Here is a 25,946-nt window from a genome sequence, read left to right as displayed (position 1 = left end):
CCCAATGGGGATCCCATGGCTACGCATAAAATTCTCCATTGCACTTGGAGTTGGTGTTCATCATTGCATGTTTAAAACTAACTATGTCTCAAAATGTTGAGACTGATTGCCAAGGAATCTTACAGAGGTAATTTTATGAATGGTGATATAATGTTGAAACTCACTAGCATGTCATCTCTTTGTAGGTATGTGTCGTTAACTACTTTCACCACATTGGCTGAGTTCTTAATATGTCCCATAAGGGATTTTAGAAGTGTTGCAAGATATTTAGCTAGTCCATAATTGTGTGAATTAATGGTGTTGAGTATTGGCTTCGTGGGCACCCCTTCCTTGTGAACTAGCCAAATATCTTGCAACACTTCTAAAATCCCATATGGGACACGTTAAGAACTCGGCTGATGTGGTGAAAGTAGTTAAGGACACATGGCTACAAAGAGATGACCTTGTGGATTTTGGTCAGTCCATACAGGTGTGGCATCACTGGTACCCTGGGAAATGACCACTTCTTCACGTCCTTTGGTAGACCTGAGCTCTTCAGTAGTCACTGGTCGCCATAGTGGTTGCATCCTTCTTGAGCTTTCTATAGGTCGGACCCTGTAGCAGTGAGCCAATTTTATTATAACAGTTGTCGCTGTACATCACCAGCATTGCATTCCCTCCATCTGATGGAAAGGCCATAGTGTCAACATAAAAAAAAAATGGCTCTGAGCACTATGGGACTTAACTTCTGAGGTCATCAGTCCCCTAGAGCTTAGAACTACTTAAACCTAACTAACCTAAGGACATCACACACACCCATGCCAGAGGCAGGATTCGAACCTGCAACCGTAGCGGTCGCGCGGTTCCAGACTGTAGTGCCTAGAACCGCTCGGCCACCCCGGCCGGCGTGTCAACATCATCTCTCAGTGATTGGATAATCTCTCGTTCCATTGCAATCATGTACGCTTTCAGAAACACAGACTTGTTGATGACCCTGCGTGTTTCCCACCTGATCTCCATTTCTTCCTTTGCTTCCTCAATGCCATTAATAATTTTCCATTTCAGTATAGTCCTTGCGATGGGTATGATGCTCATACTTTCATGAGGTCTGAAGTTGTAGCTGAATCCAGTACTTTCTTTATCATATTCGCAGTAGCTCTGGTGTTACTTGCCTCCTTGTTGGCCTTTGGAGCTCCTGACAGTGGCAAATTTGCTGAGCTGTTTTGTGGTATCACGTCGTTTCTGTACCTCATTATCAGTGTAAGAGTTGCACTCCACCCATTTCCATGTGTATGCTGGTAGTGCCTGTGCCATATGCAGGTGGCATGGGAGCAAAGTTTGCGCATTCTTGTCCAGCTCTTTCTGCGTAAAGTGAATGCACTCCCTCACTATGGCCATGCCTGCCCAACTGGATTTTACATACAAGTAAGCACATCTCATACACACGAATGCCATCTTTGGCAGCTTGGTCTGATTCTCACTAATGGAGACAGCAGTAATATGGGTGTGAGGTGTACTTGCTTGTGTAATGAATGTGTGCATGTGCGTGCACACACATTTCCTTTTCTGAAGAAGGCTTTGGCCAAAAGTTAATTGTGTAACAGTTTTTTTGCTATGCCTCTCTACAATTCAGCATGTCGTACATGTCATCTTTACAGTGACTAGCAGTCTATCTTTTCCCTTATATTGTTGATTTTTAACCTGGAGTTTCCATTGTTTAACTTTTGAATTTTATTTTCATGTTAATACTTCATTTTCACTTGTACAAATGTTGTACAAATATATATGTTGCTTAATATTTGATCTACATTTGAACAGTTATTTCAATAAGTCCATATGTAACAATTGTATTGATTTGGAAATGTGTGTCATATTTGACCATATTTGGCATGGAAATTATTTACACACTTTTAATACTACCTCTACAACACTTTGATTAAAATAACATTGTGGTTGACATTTTAGGGAGTTGGGTAGTAGGGGCTGGGCATCAGTCAATCACAGCTGTAGCTGAGGCTCTACGTGCTTACTTCATATCCTATTCTGCAAGCAGAAGCAGAAGTGCATTGTTAGACGATATGGGGTATACGGGGTGGGATTCAGCATGCGACTGGTACTAACATTATGTTTGTACTTTCAAAACACTAAAGCAATATTTAAAACTTTAAAAACCATGTTCAGATAAGAAACACCATTAAATTGCAGTGTTGTATCAAGATGTACCAAAAACAACCACCCAGATGAAATTATGTAGTCTGTTGGAAATAGGAATACTAAATTGTATTTGTATAGAATGTGATCATTATACAGGTGCTGACACCAAGTAAGTATTTCAAGTAAGTATTTAAGGAGAACAAACAGCCAAGGTCATGAGTCTGCTATTTACCCCCCTCCCCCCTTTCACCCTCCCATCCAGGATAGAAGCAGTGTACCCAATCTCTCTGCATGTAGAGTACATCCTGTATGCTAGTGTGAGAAAGTGTATGCGTAGCATGTACCTGAGGCGAAACTTGGGAACCAGCCCAGTATATTCACCTTGTGGGATGTGGGAAACTGCCTAAAAACCACGTCCAAGGCTGGCCAGCACACCAGCCCCTTGTTAATCTGCTGGACGGTTTTGATGTGGGGCCAGCATACCTCCCTGCCCCGGAAGTGGTTGCATTAACATGTGGCTACCTGGCCAGGTATTACACAGAAGTGGAGATATTATATTAAAATTGATTTAGGAAAGATGCATCACATTTGGCACAGAAATACTACGGGGAGAGTTGCTGGTAAGGTGTGCTATCAGAAAGATGTGCATGTAATTCCCATTTATGTCAAAGTGTTGTGCAGTGTTAGCACCAGTCTTTAAACCTTAATGAGTATGATTCATAAATGGAACCAGAAACAGCAATAAATCTGAAAAAAATTACTTGAAAAATTTAACATTTGGAGAAGAGTTAAAGGAGGAGATCTGATCTCAACCAAGTTATTTACAGTTTGAAGAAACTTTAGAACATGCCTGTAGAAGACAAAATTAGGAGAACCCAGGAATCACAACTACAGGAAAGAAATTGTACCATCTGACATTTGGAGATGAAGTAGTGCTCTTCGCAGGTAGTCCAAATGATCTATAGGGATAAGTCCTATAATTCAGCACAGCCAGCAATTGGAAATTGATACTCAGGCTACTAACAAAAAGAGAAAGTATTGGAGCTTTATATATTTCAAGAAGGCTAACTTAGTAGTATGTCTACAAAAGAAGGTTTTCAATTTGTGTATCGATCCTACCATCACATATGGCTCTCAGACCTGGTATTTGTCATACAGGCTTAAAATAAGAAAACAAAATTAGAATGCATTGAAATCTAGCACATAAATATATGGAGAAGATTGTTGTTGTTATTGTTGTTGTTGTGGTCTTCAGTATGAATACTGGTTCAATGCAGCTCCCCATGCTACTTTATCCTGTGTAAGCTTCATCATCTCCGAATAACTATTGCAACTTGCATCTTTCTGAACTGCTTACTGTATTCATCTTTTGGTCTCCATCCTACATTTTTTAGCCCCTACACTCTGATACTAAGTTTGTGATCCCTTGATGTTTCAAGATGTGTCCTATCAACCGATCCCTCCTGCTTGTCAGGTTGTGCCACAAATTTCTTTTCTCCCCAATTCTGTTCAGTACCTCCTCATTAACTATGTAATCTTCTATAGTACCACATTTCAAAAGCTTCAAGTTCAATGTTAACAAATTTCTCTTCTTCAGAAATGCTTTTTTTGCCATTGCCAGTCAGCATTTTATATCCTCTCTGCTTAGACCGTCATCTGCTATTTTGCTGCCCAAATAGCAAAACTCATCTACCACTTTAAGTTACCGCTTTAAGTGTCTCAGCATCACCTGATGTAATTCAGTTACATTCCATTACATGTGTTTTGCTTTTGTAGCTGTTCATCATATATCCTTTTTTCAAGACACTGTCCACTCCTTTTGACTGCTCTTCCGGGTCCTTTGCTGTCTCTGCCAGAATCACATCATTCCATCCTTATTCCAGTACAAAGTGAGGGAGTGAATCATCTTACTAAAAGTATCCTTTAATTCATCAGTGATATTGACGTTGATGCATAGTTGGCAAGGTTCTGCTAGTTGTCAGTGTGTTCACAGCCTCAAAGTTATGAAAGAGTTTTATTGAGTCAGTTATACTCTGCAGCAAAAAAGCTGTGTTATTCTATTATACATTACAAATTAAATACCTGTTTCATCTGTGGATACTCTCCAGGGGCTCGTGATTCTTTCTTGAATTTGTGCGTGTACACTCGGAGCCCCAAGCTATTGCAGCCCCGCTACCTGGTTTGCAGTAGGATGGACGGGGACACATTCATCGCCACAAAGCCATTGTTTTTGTGGAGGACAAGTTTGACGAAATGGAGTCTCTCTGTAAGCTGAGGTTGGGCTCCTGGTTGATCATATCTTTTTCTACATGCTTTTTATCATCTAGTCCCAGTGTCTATTAACCCTCACCAGTCTCTGAATATGGTCCAGCTAGTGATTTTTCATAGGGACCTCATCCTTTGAACTGATGAGGAATTCCGGGCTAATCTGCAGCTATGAGGCATTCATTTTATTCGATGTGTACAGCAATGTTGTAAAGACAACCACACTAATACCGGCACTTTTATTCTGGCTTTCGAGGGAGATATCATTCCACAGAAGCTCCAGGTTACGTGTTACCAATGTGGCATGAAGCCATACGTACCGCCACCCATGAGGTGCTTTTCTTTTGGGAACATATCTTCCTGCTGTACAGCGGACTCTCTGTGTGGTGACTGGACATCTACTCCATGAGGGAAGCCCCATTGTTTCACTATGTGTGTATAAATAGTCATGACTGACACTCTCCACGCTTGCCTGATTGTCCACCTTACAACAAAGAAAAGGAGATCCAAGAGTATAAGTCCGTAGAGTGTCTTATACTGAGGCTCGTCAAAACTATAACTGGCTTCACCCAGTGTTGATGTCTTCTACTTTTGGCTCTGTTACATCCTTTTCTCCTCCTTCCTCTTCCTTACTCTGGTCCCATGCCCCCTCCTCTCTCCCACCCCTGCTGTTCCCCCTTCCCTCCAGCAGCTCTTGTCCCTCTCCTCAAGGAACTGCTCCTCCTCCTCCTCCTTCTCCTTCTCCTACTCGACCAGAGAAGAAATTGTCTTCCCTGGCTCCAGATAGGGATGGAGCCCCCATCTCCAAATACCTCCGCCCGGTGTTCTCAATATGGGAAGCATGCAACCTCGGGTCAGATGAGGGCCTCAAAGCTGCTCACACACTGTCCAATTTGGACATCACTGCCACATATTCCCTTACTGATAACACCTCTTCCCTCCCTTCAAGGAAGCAGGAGTACAAGTCCAAGGTCGAGACTTCGCTGACATCTTGGGTGGCTTTGCCCCTTCCTTCTCACTCTGAATCAGACCTAGTTTTTATGGATGTCACCCCATCCTCATTGGTGATGACCACTGACCCGATAACATAACCTCCCCTCGGCTTCTTTATTAACCTGGACTCTCGCGACACTATAATCGAGTGGAATTGCAATAGATGTTGTCATCATCTACCACAAATACAGCTTGTTTCTCTTATTCTGTGTTCTGCCTTTTTCTTTAAGAAACACACTTCCATTATGACCACTCTCCAATATTTCATGGTTATTGAGCATTCTGTCAGAACTGTGCTCGCCCCGAGATAGCATCTGAAGGGGTCTGCATTTTGGTTCGCAGTGATGTCATTAGTGACTGGATCTCCCTTTGTACCAACCTGAAAGCAATAGTGATACGAGTGCATACGACCCCAGAAATCACCATTTGCAATTCCTACCTGCCTTCAGACAAGCCACTTCCTTATATTGAACTACCTACCTTAATACAGCAACTCCGACCCTCGTATCTCCTCCTCAGGAACTTCAGTGCATAACACCCCTTGTGGTGGTCACTCAACAATTTATACACCTTTCACAGGCTAACCTTGTCACTTTTAAGTGTCACTGTGCTAAGGCTCACTACGTTATTAAGCAGAGTAAAACGGAATGCTGGGAGCACTGTGTTTCCTCCCTGGGGATGTATGGCTCTTGATCCCAGCTTTGGTCCAAGCTCTGCAGCCTTCTGGACCACCAATGACAATCAACTGTCCAGGGTCTTATCCTGCAGGGTTCTCTGTATACTGATCCATCAGTCCTTGCAGAATACCTCACGACACACTTCACGACAGCATAGGCATCCTCTTCCTATTCTGCTACCTTTCTCTGGCAGAAATGATGAGTTGAAGAATCCCCTCTCTGTTTCAACACCCACCAAGCTGAAGGCTACAATGAACCATTCCCTGAATGGTAATTCTTGCACCCTCTTACCTCTTCACTTGACTCAGCCCCAGGCCCAGATTCCATCCACAACCCAATGGTGTAACACTTGGATGTTACCCAAAGGCAACATCTACTCAGAATCTTCATCTGCATTTGGCTCACGGGTGTCACCATTGCAAGGCGAGATGGCTTAGTTAGCCCCGTATTTAAGCCCAGCAAGAACCCAGTCTCTCTCGACACCTGTTGATTAGCCTTACCAACTTACTTTGTAAACTGCTCAAGAGGATGGTTAGCTTGCGATTATGTTGGGCACTCGAATCTCAGGGCGTTTTGTCCATGTGTCAGTGTGGTGATCAGGTGATAATAGGTGTAAATGTGTATAAGCTATCTTTAAACAATCAAAAGATAATTCTCTCTGAACTGGAGTAGGAAAAAAATGTGGTACACTATTTGCTGCGAATAATTTTCATATTTCTCAGGTGAAGACCCAGAAGAAAATTTATTAAGTTTCCATTCCAATTGTTCCCAATTAAAAATATGATGGCCTATAGGATTCTTTTCTCATTTGAAGAAGCATCATCAGTTATGAGTAATGACTACATTTCTCATGTTGACAGATTCAGTTTTTTTTCTTTTGCCAAAACACTGTATAATTAGCACAGACTCACCTTGCAGTAGCTATTGCAGTAGGATCTTCAAACAGCATCTTATTAAACAAGCAGTAGGTAGCCAGAGAGGTCAATACATTACATAAAACATTGTGCTTTTTTGCAGTAACACAAAAGTAGAAATTTCATGTTTATTTTCATACTAGCACTTTCTCTTTTCACTACCTATCAATGATTTTATAAAAATTACTGTATTGGATTGTAAAAATTAAATAAAAGCTACAGCTATGGCTATATTGATGTAGAAGTTCCATGTGTCAAGCACACGGCAAAATACTCTCCACTTTTCCTGCTATGATTTGCCAAAACCTTGCTTCAGTATTTCAAACGGGTTAGGAGGTATGGGGCATGTCACGAATATTTCATTCTCATGCACATTTGATCGGAAGTGAATGTTCATTTTCTCGAGTTTGGAGACCTCCTCCCAAATGTAAAGAAAAATTCAGTATCATAGCTAAATTTCATAGAAAGAAACATACATCTGCATCCACATCTTCATTTACATTTAACTCTACCGTGTGTGGTGTGTGTAGTACGCTGTACCACTACTAGTCATTTCCTTTCCTCTTCCATTTGCAAATAGAGTGAGGGAAAAGCAACTGTCCATAATTTCTTGTATCTTACCTTTGTGGTCCTTACGCGCATTGTATGTTGGCGGCCATAGAATCATTCAACAGTCAGCTTCAAATGCTGGTTCTCCAAATTTTCTCAATAGCATTTCTTGAAAAGAACATTGTCATCCCTCCAGGGATTCCCATTTGAGTTTCTGAAACATAATTCTTACATATTGTTCGAACCTACCAGCAACAAATTTAGCAGCCCACCTCAGAATTGCTTATGTCTTCCTTCAATCTGACCTTGTACGGATCCCAAACACTTGAGCTGCACTCAAGACTGGATCGCACCAGCATCCTATATGCGTTCTCCTTTACAGGTGTACCAGTTTTTTCTGAAGTTCTCCCAACAAACCAAAGTCGACCATTTGCCTTCTCTACCATAGTCCTCACATGCTTGTTCCATTTCATATCACTTTGCAACATTACACCCAGATACTTAAATGACTTGATTGTGTCAAGCAGGACACTAGTTGTACTGTATCCGAATGTTACAGGTTTTTCTTCCTGCTCATCCTCATTAACTTAGATTTTTTTCACATTTAGAGCTAGCTACCATTCATCACACCAACTAGAAATTTTGTCTAAGTCATCATGTCTCTTCCTACAGTCACTCAACTTTGACACCTTACTGTTGTAACATAATGTTTTTGAGTTGTTAAGTTTGGGATGTGTGTCGATGCTTAAAAATCATGTTATGGATATCCTCCACCAAATAAATAATAAGTATGTTGTGTAATCCGGGATGCTGCTTCTTAATGCTGCCATAGGTTCATCTTGATGTTGCTGCATCGCCACCCAGGTATCATGCAATGGTTAAAAAAGCTTCCAGTATTTCTTGTTCGCAAAGAGTTTTATTTTGCACGCTAGATGTTTGGCGGTGAACTACATACGTAAAATTGAGTTAACACTGTCTCATGACTGACGTAAGACTGACCTCAGACTGAAATTCTGGCTGCGTACAAATCGCCTCTATTTGTGGTAGTTTTAAACAGTTACTGTCATTTCTTTTTTTTTTCTTTCTTTGGGCCTTGTCCCATGTCAGCGTGGGGTCAGCCTTGTTATTATGGATTTGGCAGTATTAGTTGCAGAGGGTGGCCAGATACCCTTCCTAACCCCACCTCGAACCTCCTGGGACATAAGTAGCGTACCTCAACTGTCTGCGTCGAGTGTAAGTCATGAAAGAGTGCGAACGTGTACAGATGTCTGTGAGTCGTGTAACTGAGGCGGAACACGGGGACCAGCCCAGTATTCACTTAGCGGGATGTGGAAAACCGCATAAAAACCACATCCAGGCTGGCCGGCATACCGGCCCTCGTCATTAATCCACCGAGGAGATTCAATCTGGGGTCGGCACGTCTACCTGAGTCCAGGAAGCAGCGCATTAGCGCTCTCGCCTTCTCTGGCTGGTAAACAATTACTGTCATTGTTACATATTTAATTTTTAGATTTATACAATTAAAAATTTTACATACATCTTCCCAAATTACACAGAAATGTACATCAAATAATAGTGAATAATTTTGTACAAAGACAGGAAAGAGTCTGTTTCTATTAAGACTATAAATTACATGTTTTATCATTGCAACAATACATTTTATTAATTTGCATGTATCATTTTACTTGCTGAAAGGATAATCACTCTATCATTTTCAGGATAACAGAGGGGTTAGTTTTATTAAATGAAAGGCCTAGATTCAATTAATTAAATTTTGTACGAGTAAAATTTTATATTTCTATATAGTCATAATTAAAGTTTTATTAACTAACACCAATTAGAACATGAGCACATTTAGTTCTGATTGAAAAAATCATCATGTCATATTTCTGTTAGGGATACAAACAATTTTGTAACTTGAAAATATAAAATTAGCTGTCTTTTGATGACTACAAATATTGGAACTTTAATCGTTAATTACTCCATAATTACAGTAGCAAAACTATTCCTACCATGTGACTGAAGTTTGTATAAAGTACAAATTGTCATGGCACATCAGCTTTTAATCCAGCATGCTTCCTTCATTCTGCATACTGGTGAGGCCCAAGGTAAACAATGTCAAAAGAATAGCTTAAAAAAAAATCTTTCATGTTTTCGAATCCAGATAACCAGAAAAGACAAAATCAAAGCAGCAGTTTAAATTGGTGTAAATAACTGATATGACTGTGTTCTGGAGGGTAGGGATGAGACTGGAAGAGGATAACAGGATCCCAGAGAGGGTTGTGGTATTACACTGTTAATGATAGCATTGTCAGCAAACAATCATAGATTGCTGTCCACCAGTTTATTTATGTATATAGAGAAGAACAGCGGTCCTATCACACTTCCCTGGGGCACTTCTGACGATACCCTTGTCTCTGATGAACACTTGCTGTCAAGGACAATATAATGGATTCTATTACTTAAGAAGTCTTCGAGCCACTTACATATCTGTGAATTTATTTCGTATACCTGTACCTTTATTAATAGCTTGCAGTGGGGGACTGTGTCAAATGCCTTCTGGAAGTCTAGAAGTACGAGATCTGCCTGTTGCCCTTCACCCATAGTTTGCAGTATATCATATGAGAAAAGGGCAAGCTGAGTTTCGCATGAGCTATGCTTTCTAAATGTATGCTGATTCGTGGACGTAAAGCTTCTCAGTCACAAGAAATGTTATTATATTCAAACTGAGAATATGTTTCAGGATTCTGCAGCTAACCAATGTTAGGGATATTAGCCTGTAATTTTGTAGATCTGTTCTTCTAACCTTTTTATTTACTGGCGTTACCTGCACTTCTTTCCAGTCACTTGGGACTTTGTTTTGGGTGAGAGATTCATGATAAATGCAGGCTAGGTAAGGAGCTAATGCCATAGACTACTCTTTGTAAAACTGATTTGGGATTTCAAATCTGTCAGTTGCATCTCTACACCAGGGATGCTTATTGCTACGTTGTCGATTTGGGAGTCTGCCTGAAGCGTCAAATCAACTGCTACACCAGACTGTTAAATCAGGAACAAATGGAAGCCTTAGACCTGCTTAGAGATTTTACATAGGACCAGAATTTTCTTGGGTTCTCTGTCAGATCTTTTGCTAACAAGGGAACCTCCCCATCGCACCCCCCTCAGATTTAGTTATAAGTTGGCACAGTGGATAGGCCTTGATAAACTGAACACAGATCAATTGAGAAAACAGGAAGAAGTTGTGTGGAACTGTGAAAAAATAAGCAAAATATACAAACTGAGTAGTTCATGGGCGACATAGGCAACATCATGCAGACTGTTATCTCAGGAGCGCCGTGGTCTCGTGGTAGCGTGAGCAGCTGCAGAAGGAGAGGTCCTTGGTTCAAGTCTTCCCTGGAGTGAAAATTTTACTTTCTTTATTTTTGCATAGTTATTATCTGTCCGTTTGTTCATTGACGTCTCTGTTCACTGTAATAAGTTTAGTGTCTGTGTTTTGCGACCGCATCGCAAAACCGTGCGATTAGTAGACGAAAGGACGTGCCTCTCCAATGGGAACCGACAAGATTTGATTGCAAGGTCATAGGTCAAACGATTCCTCCACAGGAAAACACATCTGATATATTCTATACGACACTGGTGACGGCATGTGCGTCACATGACAGGAATATGTTGTCGACCCACCTAACTTGTACACTTGGCGAATGGGTAAAAAGATTCTTCTACCTTGCCCGATTTAGGTTTTCTTGTGAATGTGATAATCACTCCCAAAAAGTGATGAAAACATAAGAGTTTGTCACATAAACTGAAAATAAAAAATTAAACTTTTCACTCGATGGAAGATTTGAACCAAGGCCCTTTCGTTCCACAGCTGCTCACGTTACCACGAGACCACGGTGCTCCTGCGTTTCCAGTGCCCTTGATATTGCCTATCTTCCCATGAACTACTTAGTTTGTATATTTTGCTTATTTTTTCACAGTTTCACACAACTTCTTCCTGTTTTCTCAATTGATCTGTGTTCAGTTTTTCAAGGCCTAACCACTGTGCCAACTTATAACTAAATCTGAGGGGGGTGCGATGGGGAGGTTCCCTTGTAAGGTGTGTGATGGTGGTGGTTGGTGCATGCTTTATGCCAAGATCTTTTCACAGATGCACGAGTCTCTAGTAACCTTTGCTTGCCGTCATTTGTGCATTTTCTTTTGAACCGAGACTGCAACAGCCTCTGCTTCCTCAGCTTTTTCCGATTTCATTATTAAACCATGGCGGATCTTTCCCATTCTTTGTCCACTTACTAGGCACATAACTCTCCAGCCCAATATTTACAGTCCGCTTAAACTTTGCCCATAATTCCACTATATCCATCTTACTGGAACTAAGTGATGTCAATTCAGTGTCTAAGTGAGATGCTAACAACTACTTATCTGCTCACCTAGTAGAAATGCTCTCCTAGAATCCTTGACTGATTTATTACCTTTTGTAGCCATAATTGCTATAATGACATCATGATCGCTAATTCCTGTTTGCATATTAACCTTTCTGATAAGATCTGGCCTATTTGTAGCTAAAAGGTCTGTGGGCTGCCGAGCTTGTTGCTCAAGACATTTTTCAGAAAACCTATTCAAAAGTATTTTGCATGACTATTTGTCTGTACTTCGCACTGTGAATCCTTAGACATCCCAGTCTATACTTGGTAGGTTAAGGTCACCTCCAACTAGTATTACGTGATCTGGGTTATTTATGCATTACTGACAGTAGACTTTCTTTGAATGATTATGGAACTGTGACAGCAGAACCGGATGACTGGTAAAAATATCCAACAATTTTCTTGTTTTACCGACACCTATTATAATTCACTGTCACACTCAACTTTGACCTCAGTAGAGACAATATTTTTGTGAACTTCAACGAACACTCCCTGTCCTGTGGCCTATAATCTGCCTTTCCAATATATGTTCCATGACTTGCTAAATATCTCAGAGTTTTCTGCTTTGGGTTTCAGCCAACTCTTGATCCTACATATAACGTGAGTACGAGAACTTTCCTGGAGGACAGTAAATTCGTGAACTTTATTACAAATACTTTAACAGTTTACTGATAAAATTTGTGGACTTAAAGTGTCTGTACTCTGAACGCAATCTGACTTCCCTTGCTGCATATTGCCTGACGAGTGTTCATCAGAGCATCTCAAAATACTGCCTAGCCGAAAAAACCTTCATTGGCACTTCACAAGTACTCTGCTACCTGAATAGTTACTTCTTTGTGTATTACATCCCTGACCTATTCAGGAGGGTTCTGCAAATCCCCACATTACACAGGTTAGAAATCTGCAGCCAAGACTGTCACAGAATCAACAAAGCCTTTGTTGGAGACCTTCCACTCGGCCTCAAACCAAAGAGCCCCAATCAACTCTGGGAACAGTGCTGCAAATTGTGAGCTCTGTTTGCACCCAACTCATGAGGCCAGCAGTCTTCATCACCTCCACCAGCCGTTTGTGCAAACCCATGTGACAGGAGTCATTGCTGCCAGTGTGAGCCACAAAATGCAGACGACTGCACCCTGCACACTCAATAGCCACAGGCGAGGCCACTTCACATCTTGGATAAGCCCCCCCTCCCCCCTCCCTCCCTCCGGCAGACATAATGAGTGCACATTGCTTCCTTTTCAGCCCTCAACATTCTCTGCATAAGGAGCTCCATAATGTACATAATGTTAGAGCTCTCGATAACTAGTAAACCCCTCCCCGTGTGCCTGCTTGGACTTTGCTGAGGGAGTGACCACCTGTCCATTCACATTGGCCATCCATATTGAGAGATGCAAACACGTTAGCACACTCCACTCACCCTGTGGTGAGGGCAGATAAACCATGATGGGCAACACTGTGAGGTGCCTCGGAAGCAGAGCCCTTGCGCAAAACAAGCGGCACCTGAGGTGTCCCACATGACGCGCCAGATTCTCCGCCACTGCTACACCCTGAGGCAGCAGCCTGAAGGTGACGGACTGTAGCCAAAAGCGCATTCAGCTGTCTGCGAACTGCGACCAGCTCCTCCTGCATCCACGCACAGCATGCACACGTCCTAACCATCCTCGCAAGACTAACTGAAGAAGTAAACTATAAAAGGAGACAACTTCCTATGCTCCAGATGTGTCACCAATGGATGCTGACATGTTAATAAGCTATGAAGCTGGCTCCTCAGTGAACAGCTATTGAGCTACAGGCTAAATGAATTCACCCTTGCAAAAAGCGAGGTTGAACTCTTATACAGAGAAGTACACGAAATTTAATAAATGTACTGTGACAAAAACACAGAAAAAGATAAACACTTAACTTGCTGCTCTGTAGATGTATATCAGCTGAGAGCTGGAGCCTGACTGACTAGCTTACCAAATTTATTGTCTATTACCTTTCGTAATAGTCAATTTTTCGTTTTTGTAATAAATGGTTTCTGTAAAATTGCGTGAGGAAGACTGCAGAGCTCAAAACAAATGAACAACTCCTGCACTACAGACTGAATGAATTTACACTTACAAAACTGTGAGATTAATTCTAATCCTCTTTAAAAAAAATACACACATAATTTACTAAATAGGTTGCGAGGAAAACAGAGAAAAGGATAAACATTTAACTTGATGATTTGTAGATATATATCAGCCAAGAGCTGTGGCCTGATGTCTGGTGTAATAATGCACCAAGACCATTAGAGGGATGATGGGCACATCACCATGAAGCTGACATACGAAGCTAAACCTTTCGTTATAGTAAATTTTTTTGTAATAAGTGGTTTTTGTAAAATTGCGTGAAGTGCGCATGATGTTTTACTCATAATGGGGCTGCTGCACATTGACTAGCAAGCTAACCAGCATTCTCTGTGTGCACCTGTAGGAGCATATAGTTCACTGGACAGTGTGATGAGTTAGCACACAGACTACCAGCTTTCTTTCCAGACCCTGGCTTAGAGACAGGATGAAAGAAAAACCTCACTGATAAAATGGCTCCCATACTGCAGCAGAACATCAGTGGGTTCAGGACACATGTGAAGGAACTGCAACTACTAGTGCAGGAATTTCCCCTGTTCACATGTTTACAAGAAACCCATTTTAAGCTTACTGCCATCCATTGGGCACGATGCTGTACCTTCCACCACAAGGGTGACATGACAGGGGCAAGCTGAGGGAGGATAGCTGTGTTTCTTCACGATACATACCGCTCTTCTGCACTATCCTTGGTCATTGAGCTGCAAACATTTGCAGTTGAAGGTCATATCGGTCAGAGGATCGCCATGTGGTCACTGTATTTGCCTCCACAAGAAGCAATAGATTCTTACGCTCTCACAGATCTTACTAACTCCCAGTACTTTTTGTCCTTTTGTGAGACTTAAATGCCCATAATGTGTTATGAGGCTTCCAGTCTTTTTGCCCCAGGGGTCAAGCATTAGAGAGCCTTATGATATCTTGAAACGGGCAATCCAACTCATTTTGACTGTGCTACTGGGCTATCCCCAGCCTTAGATCTCTCTTTCTGCTCCTCAGCAGTTGCAGATTCTGCTGAGTGGAGGTTACTGTTGATCTTCATTCCAGTGATGACTTCTTACTCTGGATCCACCTACCAGATGGAGCAGTACTGAAAAGTAAACCACCTAGATGGATGATCAGCAGACATAACTAGACTCTGTTTAGCCAACTGACTGTGTTTGAACACTGAGGCAGCTGAATGAACTACATCACCTGAGTGATCCACCATGCTGCCGACTTATCCATCCCAAAGTCCTTATGTAATCTTAGAAGGCAGCCTGTACCTTAGTGAATTGAGGAATGGCACTCTGCAGTTGGGGTCAGGTGTTAAGCTCTGTGACGGTTTAAGTTCCGCACAACTGTAGAAAGCCTTAGAGCTTTACAAATAGCTAGAACCAGGGCCTGACACATAATCAATAAGAGCAAGAGAAGCTCATGGCAAGAGTTCCTGGGCTCGATCAATCACACCACTTGTTTTGCGGAAGTATGGAGGTCATCAGTTGGATTTCTGGTAAATGCATTTGTGTATGTATTGCAGCGGTGCTGAACCAGGAATGTCTCCAAATAACACCATAAGACATCTTCCAGACAGTGGCAGTGCGTTTTGCAATGAATACTGACACTGCCAGGCATGATCCAGCATTTTGCTGCTACTGTGCAACGTGGAACTTCAAATTCACCAATTCTTTGTCCTATAATTGCTCTTTCTCCATGTGGGAGTTGTAGTGAGCACTGTCTGTGGCTTGTGATACTGTGCACAGTTACAATCAAATCCGATGCAGCAGGCTGCAAAACTTGCAATCAGCCACAATGAAAATACTTATAGTGTGCTTTAATTTGACGGTGGACAAGTTCTCAGTTGGTGAGGTGAGGCACTTTTGATACCTCTCCTCAAACCAGAAAAGCAGAAAATGCGTCCCAGTAGTTTCCTGGGTGTCACTTTAACACACTGTGTAGGAAAGTCCTTGGAGCGAATTCAGCATTGGTTCAGGAGACAGCAGTCAACTGTTGACTACCTGACCCTGGTGGAGGTGGCTATCCAGCAGTATTATGTTGGCATATTTTAAGTGTCACCCTCTTTGCCATTGCCATTAACAGTACGACATCTATGGTGAGGAGTCTTGTGGCCAATTCTGCAGTTCTATCCCTCCTCCAAAACTACAACAGTGACTCCATTACTTACAACTTACAGTGAAGTGGCTGGAGGAGTGAGTTGCAAAGACGAGTATTACAGTTTCTGCAGATAAATAAATGTGTGTGTGTGTGTGTGTGTGTGTGTGTGTGTGTGTGTGTGTGTGTGTGTGTGTTTTATTTTTATCGTTCTCATTGTATTTTTAATGTACTTTACTTGCATACAAGGCATACCATTCTACACTTTAAAGACATGGCGAAGTTTCTGGGCCACATTTTTGATTCCAAACTGTTGTGGTTACCGTAACTAAATGACAAAGGGGAAGAACACAGAAGGTACTGGGTATCGTAAAGTGCCTTAGCCTCAGGACAGGATGAGTATGCTGCAGTATTTTTAGGGCTTTTATGAGACTGCAGCTAGACCATGGATGCACAGTGTATGAATCAACAAGCTGTTCATGCCTGAAGATTATTGACACTAATCACCTTGAGGAGATCAGGCTGGCCACAGATGATAACGGGACAAGTCCCATACACAGTCACTATGATGAGCCTGGGGAACCACCACTCACCATCTGGCCACAGCTCCTCATTGTGTCAAGCATGTAAGGTCCTCACTGCTCTTATTTCACCAGCATACCATACTGTTGCTCATGAGACTTTGTAACACCTTTTCTCCAATTGTCCATGAGCAACTAGGCTGTTTGGGATCTGCGTGAAACATATGCTGGAGTAATTTGGTATGGGGCAAGTACAAACTCAGATCCAGGTTTTTAACTGACTGTCCCCCTGGTTACAGTAGAGGCTCAAATTAATTTTAGATTTAAAATGGTGCTGGAGAGGTTGCACTCCTCCATCTCATACAATATTTTATGATGTTTTTAATGAGCACCACAAGTGCATAGCTGTATTATCAGATGGATGTAAACAGATGACTCCGTTGGTTTTCCTGATTGTGTCCTCAAGATCCAGTTGCTCAAGACTTCACTGTTTTCAATGTGGAATTATACACGACTTAGCAGGTAGGGAGCAGATGATATGTGATGCAACAGTAAATTTCTTGAGTATTCCGACACCCTATGTTCATTACCTCTCTACAACACTTGTACCCAGCAGATAAAGTAGTCCTGAATATCCAGTAGGCCGCGCTCCACCTTTCTGCTGGATGCCTGGGCACATGTGTAGGCAGATGTAGTAACCAAGGATGCATTTTGCGATCCTTGGGTAGTTCAGTGTGCCGTCCCTGTCCACACTATTGCTTTGCTGTTAAGGTACAGTGTCATCAGTCAGTGGGAAGAAGAGTGCCTGGAAGTGACAGACAATAAGCTGCATCTGATAAAGTCAACAATGCAGCTGTGGCATACCTCTTTCCAACAACATTGACAGGATGGAATCTCTCTCTCTCATCTTTGTGTAAGGACACAGCCATATGATGGAGTGGTGCTTGTGGCGTGCAGGTCACAAGAGCACAGTGGCTCATTTGCCAACAGATTTTCACAATATTTTTACTGACAATGAGTCAAACATAGTATGTGTTTTACGATTTTTTGAACTGTCCGAATTGTTCCCTCAAATTTTAATGAGAAGTTTCTAAAATGTTATCACTGTGGCTGGCTCATTCATGTTTTTTGTAAGTGATCACCCAGCCACATATTCTGTGTCCTTATTTTCATTTGCCTCTTGTTTTAGATGTATTTTAGTTGATAATTTATTTTAGTGTGATTGTGAAATTCACCATGGGTGAGATTTGGAGAGGGTGAGTGGAATTTTACATCAGATTGCTTCAAACTAATTTTATCACATTTTTGGCATTTCACCCATATTCGTTTCTTCTAATTGTCTTAATGGTTCAGGTAACCTTGCCATTGGGTACCTCCCAACCACACACACACACACACACACACACACACACACACACACACACACACACACACACGGGAACTATCTAATTCGTTTTACCAAAACTTTTTGCATTATTTGCTGTGATTTGTTACCATGCAGTAACCTCGTTACCCAAAATCATATTATCAATATACTTATTCTTAAACACCAACTCTGTTGTATTCAATTTTTGAGATTCAAAAGACTTTCTACTGATGTGTTTATTCCAGCAACTGTCAACCTCTGTGCCCAACTGCAGTGCATTTACAAGCCTTAAATCTCCATCTGACCATCCTGATTTAGATTTTATTAGGTTTTATTAAATTGTTTAACGTGCATTAATCAAAATAATTAAATGTTACTGTGTTAGCTATACCAGTTTACATTGCTTATGTTAATCTGTACATTCTTAAATAATGTGGGCAGTGCTTGCATCAGAATTATGCTTGTCACCGTTCCTTATCTAATTTCATTGTTACTTCTTTTTGTAGTGGAGGAGCAGAGCTGCTGTTTGACAAAGTGAGGAAACATACACTGGAGTTGCCCCATACTGACAAGACATGTAAGTGAAATTTCATGAAAGAGTTCACAAATTGAGTTTTCACTTTTGCCATTTGATATGTATGGGTAAGGCTGTTCACTGAGTGGTTGAGTTTACACAGCAGATATCATGGTGGTACAGTGATAGCATAAATATGTGAAAATTACAAATGTAAAATAATTGCAATGTCTTAATTTGTGAGAACTGTAGCACCTTGAGGGTAGGATGCAGTCGTGGTTGGTGCCAAAGTCAGGTCAATGCCAGGAGTTCAATGGAGCACCATTCAGGAGTATGGGCATGCCATCTCAGAGGTAGATGCCTGTCTGATCCCTGAAGGTGGTATTAAAATAGGGTCGCAACATTAAAACACTTATTGTCAATAAAATATGACAGTTGAGATATATAATAATAATATGAAAAGGAAAGAGGCTACTCACCATGTAGCAGAGACGCTGAGTCACAGATAGGCACAACAAAAAGACTGTCACAAATAAGCTTTCGGCCTCATCAAAAATAGACGACAGACACACACACGCACAAATGCAACACACACATATAACTGCACTCTCTGGCAGCTGAAGCCACACTGCGAACAGCAGCTCCAGCAGCCAGCAGTGGCAGTGCATGATGGGAGTGGCAACTGAGTGGGGGTAAGGAGGAGGCTGGGGCAGGGAGGGGAAGGGATAGTAGGGTAGGGCTGAGGGACAGTGAAGTGCTGCTGGTGACCGTGCAGGGATGCAGTGGAGAGAGGGTTGGGCAGCTAGGTGCTAGCCCTCACTAACATAGTCCTGCAAAGCCATATCAGTCAGGCCCAAACCTCCATGCAGTACCTTCTCTCCATCTGCAAAATTCTCCTGCTATGCAATCTCAAATTCCTGGAACCCATAACACACATTGAAACTCTTGCCCTCCAGGAACTAGAGCAACATGCTCAATGCCACCTCAAAAAACTCTCCACCCTGCTCACTTTGTACTCCCACTTTGTAGTACCACTGTCCAGTGCCTCTACAATAACCTCAAAACCTCCTCCACATCCCCTCTTTGCTGACAAACCCTGTCTTGCAGGGCTGCTACATTTACCCCACCCTCCAAAACTCCCTCCCATCACCACACAAAATGCAGAAGCTAAACAGACCTCAAACACAGTCATGAACCTTTCCTATAAAGCCATAGCCCCCCAGAAATATCAGTCCTTTAAAAGGCCTCACCTTTTGCCCCACTCGGCAAATTCAGTCATGCAGGACTTGTTAAAGACCTCTCCTTCTCCTGGTCCCTACAGTGGAAACACTTTTTTGCCACCAACCCTACCAATCAGACTCAACCAAAGACCAATGTTGAACACTGCCTGACTCAGTACACTCTCCATCCATCTGTGATCCAGCCCCACTGCCCCCATATCACCTCATTAACTTTTCAGAATTTCTTAACCTCGAACCTTGCCTCACCATCATTCCCTAAATCCCTCAACATGCAAACTAACCTTACATCCTCAGAAAGAACCACAGCCATCTAAAAACTGATCCTGACCATCTAATACTACCTGTGGACAAAGGCTCCACCACTGTTGTTTTGAACTGCAAAGATTACCTGGCGGAAGGACTCTGCCAATTGTCAGATATGTCCACCTACAAACCTTGCCACTGTGACCCAATATCAGAAACCCAGCAGGATCTCCAGCCACTCCTCAAGTCCTTAGGCCCATCCCAGAACCTCTCCCTGGAGTCCATCTCTCTGCTCACCTCTCTACCAGCCCCCCCCCCCCCCCCCCCCCACTGCCCCCTTCTACTTGCTCCAAGGAACCTAATCTCTGCTCTCGTAGACCAACCCCTTCAACCTATTACCCTCCTATAGAAAAGATACCAGCCATTTCCTCCATCGACTCTACGCAGTTCATGTCCCTTTACCACACTGCGCCCTGCTCGTCACTGTTGGTGCCACCTCTGTTTACACTAACACCTCTAATGCCCATGGCCTTACCTCTATTGAACACTACCTTTCCCAATGTCCGACGGATTCCAAACCAGCAACCTCCTTCCTTGTTGCCATATCCAACTATATCCGCACCCACAATTACTTCTATGAAGGCATTACCTACAAACAATCCCAGGGTATGGCTGTGGGCACCTGCATGGCACTATCCTATGCCCTATTCATCAGTCATCTAGAGGAATCCTTCCTACACACCCAGAATTCTAAACCCCTCACCTGGTTCAGATTAATTGATGTCATCTTAATGATCTGGATTGAGGGTGTGGACATCCTCACCACATTCCTCCAGAACCTGTGGAGGTGTGCTCCCTGCCGCCGTTGGATAAGCAGCTGCCAGCAGAAAGTCATAGACTCCTAGCTCACTTATTTGTTACATAGTTTAATTCTTAATTTCTTTGCGTGTTTTTGGTACTTGCATTGTCTAATTCATAAATTTCGGGCGTATTATAGTATTTGAGAGTTGTAGCATCGCGTTTTAGTACCTGAATAGTGTAAAATCACGTAGTCTCCTTCCGCTGCTGAGCAATGTGTCACCAGTGCGCAAGTAGCAGCATTACTGCATTTACTAGGCAATCTTGTATTTTAATAACCGTTTAAATTTTGTGTCGATTTGTTTGTGCTCTCTGTAGATTAGTTCAGACGTTCTTTGCACAACAGTTTTTAGCATGGATAGAGACTGCAACTGCTGTGTTTGGATGCAGGCTGAGTTGGCATCCCTTCGCTCCCAGCTTCAGGCAGTGTTGGCTTCGGTCACACAGCTTGAGGCTGTTGCCAATGGGCATCACTGTGGGGGTCCGGATAGGGGTTTGTCGGGGACGGCCAGCTCGTCCCACGCATCCCCCGATCGGACTACGTCTGTGGCTGCCCGGGATACTGCCCACATTGAGGCTGATCCCTCACCTGTGGTAGAGTGGGAGGTCGTCTCGAGGTGTGGCAGGGGGCGAAAGACATTCCGGAGGGCTGAACGGAAGGCCTCTCCAGTTTGTCTGATGAACCGGTTTCAGGCTCTGTCTCAGGCTGATACTGATCTTCGGCCGGACATGGCTGCTTGTCCTGTTCCAGAGGTTGCCTCTCAGTCTGCAAGATCCGGGCGGTCGCAGAGGGTGGGCTTACTGAGTTGGGAGCTCCAACGGCAGGCACGTAATGGGGCCCCTTAGGGATATGGCAGCAAGAGAGGGGAAGAAAACCAATGTGCACTCCGTGTGCATACCGGGGGGAGTCATTCCAGATGTGGAAAGGGTCCTTCCGGATGCCATGAAGGGTACAGGGTGCACCCATCTGCAGGTGGTCGCTCATGTCGGCACCAATGATGTGTGTCGCTATGGATCGGAGGAAATCCTCTCTGGCTTCCGGCGGCTAGCTGATTTGGTGAAGACTGCCAGTCTCGCTAGCGGGATGAAAGCAGAGCTCACCATCTGCAGCATCGTCGACAGGACTGACTGCGGACCTTTGGTACAGAGCCGAGTGGAGGGTCTGAATCAGAGGCTGAGATGAGATGGTTCTGCGACCGTGTGGGCTGCAGATTCCTCGACTTGCACCATAGGGTGGTGGGGTTTCAGGTTCCGCTGGATAGGCCAGGAGTCCACTACACACAGCAAGCAGCTACACGGGTAGCAGGGGTTGTGTGGCGTGGACTGGGCGGTTTTTTAGGTTAGATGGCCTCGGGAAAGTACAGAAAGGGCAACAGCCTCAAAGGGTGCGGGGCAAAGTCAGGGCATGCGGGGACCAAGCAGCAATCGGTATTGTAATTGTAAACTGTCAAAGCTGCATTGGTAAAGTACTGGAACTTCAAGCGCTGATAGAAAGCACTGAAACTGAAATCAGTATAGGTAAAGAAAGCTGGCTGAAGCCAGAGATAAATTCTACCGAAATTTTTCAAAGGCACAGACAGTGTTAAGAAAGGATAGATTGCATGCAACCGGTGGTGGCGTGTTTGTTGCTGTTAGTAGTAGTTTATCCTGTAGTGAAGTAGAAGTGGATAGTTCCTGTGAATTATTATGGGTGGAGGTTACACTCAACAACCGAGCTAGGTTAATAATTGGCTCCTTTCACCGACCTCCCGACTGAGCAGCATTAGTGGCAGAACAACTGAGAGAAAATTTGGAATACATTTCATATAAATTTTCTCAGCATGTTATAGTCTTAGGTGGAGATTTCAATTTACCAGATGTAGACTGGGACATTCAGATGTTTAGGACAGGTGGTAGGGACAGAGCATCGAGTGACATTATACTGAGTGCACTATCCAAAAATTATCTCGAGCAATTCAACAGAGAACCGACTCGTGGAGATAACATCTTGGACCTACTGATAACAAACAGACCCGAACTTTTCATCTCTGTAAGTGCAGAACAGGGAATCAGTGATCATAAGGCCGTTGCAGCATCCCTGAATATGGAAGTTAATAGGAATATAAAAAAAGGAAGGAAGGTTTATCTGTTTAGCAAGAGTAATAGAAGGCAGATTTCAGACTACCTAACAGATCAAAACGAAAATTTCTGTTCCAACACTGACAATGTTGAGTGTTTATGGAAAAAGTTCAAGGCAATCGTAAAATGCGTTTTAGACAGGTATGTGCCGAGTAAAACTGTGAGGGACAGGAAAAACCCACCGTGGTTCAACAACAAAGTTAGGAAACTACTGCGAAAGCAAAGAGAGCTTCACTCCAAGTTTAAACGCAGTCAAAACCTCTCAGACAAACAGAAGCTAAACGATGTCAAAGTTAGTGTAAGGAGGGCTATGCGTGAAGCGTTCAGTGAATTCGAAAGTAAAATTCTATGTAGCGACTTGGCAGAAAATCCTAGGAAGTTCTGGTCTTACGTTAAATCAGTAAGTGGTTCGAAACAGCATATCCAAACACTCTGGGATGATGATGGCTTTGAAACAGAGGATGACACGCGTAAAGCTGAAATACTAAACACCTTTTTCCAAAGCTGTTTCACAGAGGAAGACCGCACTGCAGTTCCTTCTCTAAATCATCGCACAAACGAAAAAATGGCTGACATCGAAATAAGTGTCCAAGGAATAGAAAAGCAACTGGAATCACTCAACAGAGGAAGGTCCACTGGACCTGATGGGATACCAATTTGATTCTACACAGAGTACGCGAAAGAACTTGCCCCCCTTCTAACAGCCGTTTACCGCAAGTCTCTAGAGGAACGGAAGGTTCCAAATGATTGGAAAAGAGCACAGATAGTCCCAGTCTTCAAGAAGGGTCGTTGAGCAGATGCGCAAAACTATAGACCTATATCTCTGACGTCGATGTGTTGTAGAATTTTAGAACATGTTTTTTGCTCGAGTATCATGTCGTTTTTGGAAACACAGTATCTACTCTGTAGGAATCAGCATGGATTCCGGAAACAGCGATTGTGTGAGACCCAACTCACTTTATTTGTTCATGAGACCCAGAAAATATTAGATACAGGCTCCCAGGTAGATGCTACTTTGCTTGACCTCCGGAAGGCATTTGATACAGTTCCGCACTGTCGCCTGATAAACAAAGTAAGAGCCTACGGAATATCAGACCAGCTGTGGGGCTGGATTGAAGAGTTTTTAGCAAACAGAACACAGCATCTTGTTATCAATGGAGAGACGTCTACAGATGTTAAAGTAACCTCTGGCGTGCCACAGGGGAGTGTTATGGACCATTGCTTTTCACAATATATATAAATGACCTAGTAGATAGTGTCGAAAATTCCATGCGGCTTTTCGCGGATGATGCTGTAGTATACAGAGAAGTTGAAGCATTAGAAAATTGTAGTGAAATGCAGGAAGATCTGCAGCGGATAGGCATTTGGTGCAGGGAGTGGCAACTGACCCTTAACATAGACAAATGTAATATATTGCGAATACATAGAAAGAAGGATCCTTTATTGTATGATTATATGATAGCGGAACAAACACTGGTAGCAGTTACTTCTGTAAAATATCTGGTAGTATCCGTGCGGAATGATTTGAAGTGGAATGATCATATAAAATTAATTGTTGGTAAGGCGGGTACCAGATTGAGATTCATTGGGAGAGTCCTTAGAAAATGTAGTCCATCAACAAAGGAGGTGGCTTACAAAACACTCGCGCTCTGCATCGCGGTGTAACTTGCTCGCCAGGTTTCGAGATGGTGCGTTTCTGGATGAGGTATCGAATATATTGCTTGCCCCTACTTATACCTCCCGAGGAGATCACGAATGTAAAATTAGAGAGATTCGAGCGCGCACGGAGGCTTTCAGACAGTTGTTCTTCCTGCGAACCATACGCGACTGGAACAGAAAAGGGAGATAATGACAGTGGCATGTAAAGTGCCCTCCGCCACACACTGTTGGGTGGCTTGCGGAGTATAAATGTAGATGTAGATGTAGAACCTCAACAATCCGCCATTTGCTACACCTGGTCCTAGTCAACACAAGAAGCTGCCTTCCTAGATGTTGACTTCCACCTCAAATATGGCTACATACCAAACCTACTAACTCCACTTTGACAGCCGTCACCCGTTCCATATCAAGAAGTCCCTTTCATACAGCCTAGCCACCTCTGTTCATTGCATCTGCAGTGAAAAACGGTCCTTCTAAACAAATACCGAGGGTCTAACTGAAGCCTTCACAGACCGTAATTATCCTCTCAAAAGCAAATGTCCCATGCCTTATCTTTCCAGTCTCTCGCCACCTTCCAAAGTTTCACCGATTGGCCACAGAGCAGCATTCCTCTCGTAACTCAGTACGACCCAGGTCAGGAGCAACTGAATTACATTTTCCTCCAGGGTTTCGACTACCTCTCGTCATTCCATGGAATGAGTAATATCCTGCCCACTATCCTTGCCACCCCTTCCACAGGGTTTCTGTTGTCCACCGAACTTACACAATATACTTGTCTATCTGTACACACCACCTGCTCTCAACTCCTTACCTCATGGCTTATATCCCTGTAATAGATGTAAACCTGTCCCATACATACCTCTCTCCAGTCTGGTCACAAACATCACCTATCCCATCAAAGGTAGGGCTATAGGGCTACCTGAGACACCAGTCATGTGATCTACAAACTAAGCTGCCTTGTATGTGGGCATGAAAACCAAAAAGCTGTCTGTCCGCATGAATATTGCTGAGCATGCTGCCCAACATGACATCTTTCATTTCAGTGATTGCTTTACAGTCTGTGCCATATGGATCCTTCCCACCAACAGCAGCTTTTCTGAATTGCACAAGTGGGAACTCTCCCTGCAATATATCCTATGTTCCTGTAACCCTCCTGGTCTCAGCCTTCATTAACATTGTCGTTACCCATCCAGCCCCTTCCCTGTTCCCATTCCAGCACTAGGCAGCCCTCATTCCACCATCGCACCCAGTCTTTTTACTTCTCTCCTTTTCCGCAAC

The 25,946-nt window shown here is 43.0% G+C and overlaps 1 protein-coding gene across 2 annotated transcripts in view; it reads left to right on the top strand.

The window, feature by feature from the left end:
• LOC124795241 (ubiquitin-related modifier 1) overlaps positions 1 to 25,946 on the top strand; it is a 67,883-nt gene that overhangs the window by 17,614 nt on the left and 24,323 nt on the right. For both annotated transcript variants that reach the window (XM_047259170.1, XM_047259169.1), the window contains exon 2: positions 18,542 to 18,612. In XM_047259170.1, coding sequence (XP_047115126.1) covers positions 18,542 to 18,612 — 71 coding nt within the window. The remainder of the gene's footprint in view (positions 1 to 18,541; positions 18,613 to 25,946) is intronic.

Source organism: Schistocerca piceifrons, chromosome 4 (assembly GCF_021461385.2).
Source record: "Schistocerca piceifrons isolate TAMUIC-IGC-003096 chromosome 4, iqSchPice1.1, whole genome shotgun sequence".
Classification (NCBI taxonomy): Eukaryota; Metazoa; Arthropoda; class Insecta; order Orthoptera; family Acrididae; genus Schistocerca; species Schistocerca piceifrons.
This window is presented reverse-complemented; position numbering and strand designations above follow the sequence as displayed.